At 35.4% G+C, this 10683-nt stretch overlaps 1 protein-coding gene across 1 annotated transcript in view; it reads left to right on the top strand.

Annotated features, from left to right (window-relative positions):
- Positions 1-65: 65 nt before the first annotated feature.
- The window catches only part of LOC150100274 (HHIP-like protein 1), a 159669-nt gene continuing 149051 nt past the window's right edge, over positions 66-10683 (top strand). Inside the window, exon 1 of the mRNA XM_090402622.1 lies at positions 66-437. Coding sequence (XP_090258748.1) covers positions 66-437 — 372 coding nt within the window. The remainder of the gene's footprint in view (positions 438-10683) is intronic.

Genomic DNA, 10683 nt, shown 5'->3' with positions numbered 1-10683 from the left:
AAATGATGAACTGTCACAACATTTTAGTTTTATGGATTTCACTGTCAGTTTTCCAATATGAAGCAATGACAGAAACTTGTCTTTGCTTAAAATCCATAGGTACTAAATTTCGGCACCCTACCCACATTCAACATTGGCTTTTTGATAACAAAATACTTATAAGTGAGCACATTGGCATTATTCAACTGGTTTCTTTGACAAGTAATAAACATAAAGGAAAATCTGAAATAAAGGATCGGAAAATATTTTTGGACATTACGGATCGAGTACTTACAAGTTCTCAGCCAGCTGACGAAAGAGGTTTGTTAAGTTTTGCATTAGGTCCAAATGTATCGGTTACTGGCCATTTGTATGCCATGTACAGCTCTTCGGTGCTAACCGATCATCAAACTATAATATCCAGATTTACGATGAATCAAAGTGATTGGGAAAGCCAGGTAAGTCTATTTATTATTATTATTTATTCATATAATTGATACAGTCAAAACAAAACATCATTTAAACAACAATTTGACTGGTGATACAGAACAATTCAGATTCTACCTAAGAATCTAAGAATAGTCTGTCAGGTAGCGTCGTATAATATGGACTGTTCCAAGTAATGCTGTTTTTTGTAGATCATATGGGATCACTTCGTTGATGTTTAATTGCTGTAAATAGTTGGATAGCTTTTGAAATTGCACCGATAACTATTGGGATGACTTTGGTGTGTTTGAGCCACAGCCGGCCAACTTCAATTGCCAGATCTCGATATTTAGTAATTTTTTTCCCAGTTCTTTGTTGTTAATGTTGTAATCATTGGGTACTGCGATATCGATAATCCAAACCTGTCGATGTTCTATAATTGTGATGTCAGGTCTATTGTGTTCCAAATGCCGATCGGTTTGTATTCTAAAGTCCCACAGAATTTTTGCTGTTTCATTTTCCAGTAATGTCTCTATTTTATGCTGCCACCAGTTATCAAAAGTAGGAAAGCCATATTTTTTGCATACATGCCAATGAATTATTTTGGTCACTTGATCATGGTGGTATTTATAGTCAGTTTGAGCTATCTTGCTGCAGGCACTAATTAGATGTTCTACAGTCTCATCTTTCTGATGGCGTGATCTGCATTTCTTGTTATTATTTATATTCAAAATTTTTGCTTTCATTGCATTAGTTTGTCATGCACGTCCTTGAGCTGCTAGAATAAATCCATTTTTTTTTTAATATATTCAAATTGTAGCCATTGCCACGTCTTATTCACGTCAAATTTGTCCTCAGTATTTCTAAGAAATTGGCTATGCAAAGGTTTATTTTTCAAACGCACATATCGGTTATTTTGCTGTTACTTTTTATAATCTGATTTGTTTCCTGTTACTTTAAGAAGGCCCACCTTGTGTAATTGCTTGAAGCATTTGCTTATAACTATTGTCGATGTAACTTTTTAAGCTAATTTCTTCTTCTTCCACAGTCTGTCTCACTTGCAGCAGACCCCCGTCCAACTATTCTCCTTGGTAGATACAACCGGTCAACATCACTTCGTGGATGTAATGCATGATGAATTGTCATTAATTTTCTAGTTTTGAGGTCCAGTTTATCCAAGTATTCTTTTGTCTAATCTGTTATGCCAGCTGTATATCGGATCACTGGTAGAGCCAAAGAATTCATTGCTCTAATTGTGTTTAATCTATTTAGTTTGGTTTTCAGAATATTTCTAACTCTTTTGGTGTATTCTGCTGCTCCCTGTTGTTTAACTTTCGAGTGGAAAAATATCACTAGCTTCTAATATTCCTAGATATTTATAGTTTTCATCAGCTGATTTCCTCGTTTAATAGATAAAATTGCACATTTATCTATACCAAATTCAATTTTGATGTCTTGACTGAAAATACGAACTGTGTTCAGTAAAGAATCTATTTACTGGGCCGATTTTCCATATAACTTCAAGTCATCCACATATAACGGATGGGAAATTTTAATATTATATTTAGGAATTTCATATCCAAGTTTTGTTTTCTTCAAAATCATTTAAACCTGGCTTTCCCAATCAAAGTGATTGGGAAAGCCAGTTAAGTCCATTTATTATTATTATTATTATATACATTGCCACCTTAAATGGACAAAACATATATAATACCTACATACCAAACTCCGGATCATCGCAGCAAAACTCTTCCAAGTAAAAGACATTACTCCATCCAACATAAAAAAAAAAAAAAACTTCTATATCACGGTATCTGCAAATCCCTACTTAGATACGGTATAACAGTCTATGCAAACACATCAAACAGCCACCTAACAAAATTAGAAACATTACACAGAAAAATTGTGTCAACAGTGATTTGGACACCTTACACGCAACAACCAATATCCGAGCAGCACATGGCGACACACAAAATCCTGAGCATTAAAAACCTGAAACACTACATGACATTAACAAGGAATTACTTCAACATCACCTATCAAAACATCATAGATATATATCGTATAACACGATCCACAACTCTTTACATTCCTACACCCTTCAACAACTCATACAGTTCTTTTGTGAGATCACATCAGATACCCACGCTACTCAACAACCTAAAGAAATTTAAAACACACACAGACAACTACAGAACATTAAAACACGAACTCTGGAAAATATACCAACAAAGTTAATACACCATTAACACTAATATACAAATCACAAATCACCAGCATCCAATGCCTACATCCCATGCATAACAGTAACAACAACATAAATAGTGAAGGCTAAATCCCACTCTCTTCATAAAAGCTAACCCAAGCTTTGAAGTAGGTGGGATTAATCTGCCTCACTCATCTACACGTAATCCTTATAATCAAAGAATGCAGATTATGTAACAAAACAGTCAGTAAGGTGTATATAACAATAAAGAAGATACTGATTATTATGTGATAATATCATTAATATAATATTACTATGTAACATGAAAAAATAATGTAATAAATTATTTTTATTATTAAAAAATTATGTAAATATGAGTTTACATTGTATATTTATGAGAATTAGGAAATATACAATGTAAACTCATATGTGTGTAAATACTGTTGTATAATCACACTTTCTCAAACTTTGAAAAAAAAAACCCAATAAACTACAACATGTAATATTATATAACTTGTGTAACTCTGAACTATGTAATTGTAAATTATTACCCTGATTGTTATTTTAAAAAATAGCAAAAAAAAAACTATGTTATCATCATTATTATTGAAATCTTATTATATGTAGCACTACGTGTTGAACCTTGTAAAATAATATACTGAATGTTATTCAAGGTAATCATTGTATATATGTAAATATTCGAGAGATCAATAAAATATTATTATTATTATTAAAAAAATATTGATACAGAGTCAAAACAAGATATCATAGAAACAAAAATTTGACTGGTGATATAGAACAATTCAGATTCTACCCAAGAATCTAAGAATAGTCCGTCAGGTAGAGTCGTAAAATATAGACTGTTCCAAGTAATGATGTTTTTTGTAGTCATATGGGGTCCCTTCGTTGATGTTTAATTGCTGTAAATAGTTGGATAGCTTTTGAAATTGCACCGATAACTATTGGGATGACTTTGGTGTGTTTGAGCCACAGCCGGCCAACTTCGATTGCCAGATCTCGATATTTAGTAATTTTTTTTCCAGTTCTTTGTTGTTAATGTTGTTATCACTGGGTACTGCGATATCAATAATCCAAACCTGCCAACGTTCGATAATTTTGATGTCAGGTCTATTGTGTTCCAAATGCCGATCAGTTTGTATTCTAAAGTCCCAGAGAATTTTTGTTGTTTCGTTTTCCAGTACTGTCTCTATTTTATGCTGCCACCAGTTATCAAAAGCAGGAAAGCCATATTTTTTGCATACATGGCAATTAATTAATTTATCCACTTGATCATGGTGGTATTTATAGTCAGTTTGAGATATTTTGCTGCAGGCACTGATTAGATGTTCTAGAGTCTCATCTTGCTGATCGCATAATCTGCATTTGCTGTTATTACTGATGTTCAAAATTTTTGCTTTGATTGCAGTAGTTTGTAATGCCTATTCTTGAGCTGCTACAATAAATCCGTTTCTTTTTTAATGTATCCGTATTGTAGCCATTGCCTCGTCTTGTTCACGTCAATTTTGTCCTCAGTATCCCGAAGAAATTGGCAATGCAAGGTTTTATTTTTCCAGCGCACATATCGGTTATTTCCTTTTTGTAATCGGATTTGTTTACTGTTGCTTTTAGAAGGCCCTCTTGTGTAATTGCTTGAAGCATTGGCTCAAAGCTATTGTCGATGTAGCTTCTTAAACTAATTTCTTCTTCTTCTTCTTTCATAGTCTGTCTCACTTGCAGCAGACCCCGTCCACCTATTCTCCTTGGTAGGTACAAGCGGTCGGTCAACGTCACTTCGTGGATGTAATGCATGATCCATAATCATTAGTTTTCTAGTTTTGCGGTCCAGTTTGTCCAGGTCTTCTTTTGTCCAATCTATTATGCCAGCTGTGTAATGGATCACTGGTATAGCCCAAGAATTCATTGCTGTAATTGTCTTTAATCCATTTAGTTTTGCTTTCAGAATGTTTCTAACTCTTTTTATGTATTCTGATGCTGCCTGTTTAACTTTCGAGTGGAGAATATCATTGGCTTCTAATATTCCTAGGTATTTATAGTGTTCGTCAGCTGAAATTGCTTTTATATATTTCTCTTGATCAAAATTAAAACTGTTAGTGTTATTCATTTTTCCTCGTTTAATAGATAAAATTGCCATTTATCTAAACTAAATTCCATTTTGATGTCTTGACTGAAAATACGAAACCGTGTTCAATAAAGAGTTTATTTGCTGGGCCGATTTTCCATAAAACTTCAAGTCATCCATATACAACAGGTGTGAAATTTTAATATTTAGGAATTTCATATCCAAGTTTGATTTCTTCAGAATCATAGACAAAGGTATCAAAGAAATGTTGAAGAGCAATAGTGACAAGGAATCACCTTGTAAAATTCCACCTTTAATGCTGATGTCTCCAAATAGTTCATTATTCACTATTAAAGTGGTTTTCCATGATTTCATAGCAGCAGCAGCCAGAAACGAACATATGGTTTTGCTAATTCCAAATATTTTTAGTGATTTTATAATGCGGGAGTGTGGGAAGTAATCGAATGCTTTCTTGTAGTCTATCCATGCTATGTTTAAGTTAGTTTTTCGTCTTTTTGAGTTTCTGAGAATCATTTTATTAATAAGGATCTGGTCTTTTGCTCCTCTAGATTTTTGAAAATTGCCTTTTGTTCAATCGGATAAATCTAATAAGTAGTGATATACGAGTCCGCACGGTTAGCCTAGCGGCTTTGCGCTTCCCAACCATATGGCTGGGTAAGGAGTGTCTTAGGTTCAATTCCCGTCGACGACGATGTGTTTCTGTTGTTTCGATAGGTGATGTTGAAGTAATTCCTTATTAATGTTATGTAGTGTTTCAGGTTTTTAATGCTCAGGATTCTGTGTGTCACCATGTGCTTGTTGGATATTGGTTGTTGCGTGGAAGGTCATCGCTCTTGACACAATTTTCCTATGTAATGTTTCTAATTTTGTTAGTGGCTGTTTGATCTGTTTGCATAGACTGTTATACCGTATCAGAGTAGGGATTCGCAGATAACGTGATATAGAAGTTTTTTTTTTTTTTAATTTAATTTTTTTTTTTTTTTTATATTGGATGGAATAATGTCTTTACTTGGAAGAGTTTTGCTGCTATGATCCGGAGTTTGGTATGTAGGTATTCTATATGTTTTGTCCATTTAAGGTGGCAATCTATGCAAAGACCAAGGTATTTTACATGTGTTACAGGTTTGATTTCGGGACATTGACAGGTTTTTTGTTGTTAATGCAGCATGCAATAATAATAATAATAATAATAATAATAATAATAATAATAATAATAATAATAATAATAATAATAATAATAATTTACCTTGGAAGCAGTAAACTATCTTAATTTACAGAGTCTTGAATAAATTATGCGCGTCTGTCCCTCCCTAATAGCCACGCTACACGAAAACGACACCTTATCATTACTTTTTATCACCGTTTACCTTCTCCCTCTATCTCATTCTCTAACTAATGGCAACGGCGCTACTGCATACGAAAATCTTATCGATCATTTTCTTGCTAAGACCATTTAAAGACATTTGTTACGCACTTCGCTAGAGAGTTGTGGAGATTAACAAATATGCGACAAAGAGGGAGGTGAGGTTACATTTCCGCCTAGCAGCTTTTAAAAGCTGTTATGCGCGAGACTGTGTGCCTCCACCTGCTTTTCAGTGAAGCATATGTAGCATCTTAAACAGGCGTATAGCTCGTATCGCAGTTGTCGATAGTGCTTTATGCTACGGGGAACACCATAATCAATTACAAACAACAATCCATCACGTTGTAATGAGGGGTTGTACTATATAAATATACCACTTTACGTCTGGTAACACAAGGGCCTATCGCTTATGACCTTAGACCTCAGTTTTATTTGCTTCAAACAACCATATTTGGATTATTTGATTATCAGTCTGGTTAATGTTAAAGCTTAATTTTGAAGAATTATGGACAGTTTAATTAGGCGAAAATATATTCTAAGGCATTTCTCTTTAATTAATTGTTCAAGTTAATTGCGGAGGGAAGCGGGTCATATATACAGGGCGTCTATAAAATCCTTGTGCAGTGTGAATTTTTAATAACTTCATTTCTATATAAGATATGGGATAATCGTGCTTTTAATTACAATGATCATATTTCCTTTTCTAAATGATAGAAATTTATCAATCTAAATCCTAAATAAATTCAAATTTTGTCGCCTGGGTTTTTTGGGTGATCAGGTGGAGAGGATTCGAAGCCTAATAATCAGTCTCAACTCTATGGAATGCTTTGTATGAAGAGAAATTCAAAGTTTGTTGGTTACAAAAAATTGTTGACAAACGAAGAGGAGAGGACATTGACAGATGTATGTAAATTGAATTAATTACTCGTAAATTCAACTTATATACATTTAAATTAAATATTAAAGCAGGAAAATATTTTGATTACGCGACAGTTGATACACGAACTTCCATCATTGGAAGTTGAATAAAAGTATACTTACCAAGGATGTGAAGACTGTTCTGTTGTTGTAAACCAGTGGAATGGATTACCTGTGAGTACTGTCTGTGAATGAGTTTAAGAACAGGGCCTCCCCTAGGAATTTTGCGCCCTGTGCAGTAGCATATTTTGACGCCCCTTCTCCCTTCTTTTTCGTATAGTTTATGCCAACTTTGCCGCCCCAAAAATCTTGTCGCCCAGTGCAAATATACGTCTTGTACCGTCAGTAGAGCCGGCCCTGTTTAAGAAGAGGTATAAATTGGCACGATGTAAATAATAGTCTGTGTTCTCCTCCCAAGATGAGTCTTTGGACTCCATGGAGATACCCTGCTAATAATAATAATAAATACAAAAGATGAAAATAAAGTGCTGTCAAAACTTTATCATCGTGAGTGGAAAGAAAGTCCCTGGAACGCGTCTGAAATGGTATTGAAAATTGCACCCATGGGAGTAAATACTCAGACAACAGTATAAGTAGCACACTGACAGACAAGAAGCGGTGTCAACTTAGAGCAATGCTCATGAGAAAAAATCCAGGACATCATACACCGCAACAAGCATCATCCCCATGTTACCTGATTCTTGTGATTGGGATGATGCTATGTGACGCAATTCTCTTCTCCAATCCCGACAACCATATACGAGGGTGGTCCGACAAGTTCTCGGCCTAACAATGAAAAAAACAAATTCATAATTTTAAAATTATTTTTATTTTTCAACATAATCTCCCTTAAGACTAATACATTTATTCCAGCGCCATTATCCCGTCCCTGTAGTGGTTCTCAGTAAGATCTGGCAAAATACTCCTCTACAGCTGCAATTACGTCTTCTGATTCGAAGAAAAACACAGACCAGAGAGGAAGAGTATTAGTTTTGGGAAGAGATGGAAGTCAGAGGGAGCCAATACTGGGGAATAGGGTGGATATTCCAACAATTCATAGTGCAGATCCCTTAATTTTCCTATTGCCAAAACACCTTTGTGGGCAAGTGCATTGTCCTGATGAAAGATGATTATTTTCTTCTGCAAACCGGGTCTTTTCTAATCAATTTTTTCGTCTAGTCTGGTTAAAAAATCGGAATAATATTTTCTAGTTATTGTTTTACCCTTTTCGAGATAATTAATAAAAAAAATGCCTTTAGCATCCCAAAACAGGATGCCATGACCTTTCCTGCTGATGAAACCGACTTTGTCTTCTTTGACGCTGAACAGCGGGCTTCTGTCCATTGTTCTGACAGCTGTTTGGATTCTGGTGTTTAAGTGAACCCAACTCTCGTGCATAGTAATAAATCGACGCACAAAATCAGTTTTATTCTTGTTAAAACTCCAAATAGTGTTCGGAGATTTTCATGCGAGTGCGTTTTTGATCTGCTGTGAGCAAGCGCTGCACCCATCTTGCGCAAAGCTTTTGCATTTGTAATTCTTCATGCAAAACATATCATATACGTTCTTTTGAGATGCCTATACTCTCAGCAATTTCATGCATTTTGACTCGCCGGTCATCCAATACCATATCGTGCACTTGATCAATGATTTTTGGTGTTGTTACACTTTTTTGGACGTCCTTCACGTGGATCATCTTCAAGGCTGGTACTGCCACGTTTAAACTCGGTAGCTCATTTCTTAATTGTCGAAAACGAAGGAGAAGAGTGCCTATAAATGAGCTTCGAATGAATTTCTCTTGGCATTAGACCTTCTTTTACAAAGAATTTTATAACCGCACGATACTCAATTTCATCCATTTCAAGGGATACAGACAACACTTTTGCTTCAGACAGCTGTATAAAACAAACTACTTGATAGAATGACTTGCAATTTCACATCGATGCTTATGACAGATGTACCAACTTAGAAAAAGAAATTTTGCCAATCGTTTGCCATCTATGGCCGAGGCCAAGAACTTTTCAGATCACCCTCGTAATTTCAGACTGTACTCATATTTTGTCCATGGCAATGGCTATATCATAAATGCAGAAATACTCGTACATGACCTTTCCAAAGTGACATTCCAGCTGGTTGTTCATGGTGTCACACCAATTTCTTGACCAGTTCACGTGGTCTCCCCAGGTAATACGTCTGTAAGCGATCCACATCAGAAGGATTTGCTGAATACTCCACAACATTGGAGAATATGTCCTACTTTGCGATCTCTCTCTCTCTCTCTCTCTCTCTCTCTCTCTCTCTCTCTCTCTCTCTCTCTCTCTCTCTCTCTTTGTTAGAATTCTGTTTTCGTGGGAAAAACGATTTGAAATGCTAATATTAATAATATTTTCTCCTTTTACTTAGTATGAAAACAGGGAAATGTTATTAATATTAATAACAAACACTATTTGTTTTTATTCGCAAAACGAATTTGACATTATAGTTTCTTTCAGACTTCGTGGAATTTATCGAAATTTGCTATATGGAATCATGAAATTATTATTATTATTATTATTATTATTATTATTATTATTATTATCATCAACACCCGACCTCCATGGAGTCAGAGACTCATCGTGGGAGGTACTCACCAATGCATACAATGCTCATCCAACCTCGTCTTAAACTAATTCAATGTGTCCACATCCACAACACACTCAGGCAATGCATTCCACTCACCAACCACCCTCCATGGAAAGAACCTGCTTCTCACTCCTTTGCTCACACCCTCCTTATACAGTTTCCAGCAATGGCTTCTTGTTCTACTCCCCTCTCCCATTCTATTAAAAATCTCTTCCATGTCTACCTGATAACAACCCCTGACCAGCTTATATGTCTCAATTATATCCCCCCCCCTTCCTCCTATTCACGAGGCTCTGCAACTTACATTCCCTCAATCTGTCCTCATACTCCACATTCCAAAGCCCACTGACTACCTTTGTGAATTTTCTCTGTACCCTTTCCAACATATCCTCGTCACCATGAAAACCCGGCGACCAAATCTGTGCACAATAATCCATATGAGGCCTGATCAAGGCCTTATACAATGGAATCATAACCTCTCTAGTTCTGCATGTCAGCGTTCTCTGCATCATTGCCATTATTCGATGTGATGTCTTCACAACTTGTGCAATGTGGCCCCCTGAATTTCAGGTCCTTGTCCACCTCACTTCTAGATCTCTCATCTCCTCTACTTCTGTTAAAGTTTCCCCACCAAGTGTATACTTGACATCCCAGCGTTGCTTACCAATCCCAAAACCTTACACTCGTAGTATTATACATAATACTATTTTAATAACAAAAGTATATCTATAATATATATATATATATATATATATATATATATATACAGGGTGTTCGGGATAAATCTGACAGTTTCGTAAGGAAAAAGAAAATCTTCTTTGTATCTATTAAATTTAATGAATTGACAAAAAAAACATTACAGGCAGAGTTAATTACAATACTATCAACAAGATTTACTCAAAATAACCACCATTAGCATCGATCACAGCTTCAATTCTGCTTCGGAACCTCGAACAAGCTGATGCTACTGTCTCCCTGGGAAGGGCCGCAAAAACTGTTTTAATTTTATCCATTAACTGGGCTTTTGTATTACTGGAAGTGCGATTGGTGTCTTTTTCAACTGCGCCC

The sequence above is a fragment of the Typopeltis vanoorti genome, chromosome 13, assembly GCF_054136105.1.
Source record: "Typopeltis vanoorti isolate ZY-2024b chromosome 13, IOZ_Tvanoo_1.0, whole genome shotgun sequence".
Classification (NCBI taxonomy): domain Eukaryota; kingdom Metazoa; phylum Arthropoda; class Arachnida; order Uropygi; family Thelyphonidae; genus Typopeltis; species Typopeltis vanoorti.
The sequence above is the reverse complement of the archived record's forward strand: the minus strand, read 5'-3'. Positions and strand labels throughout refer to the sequence as shown.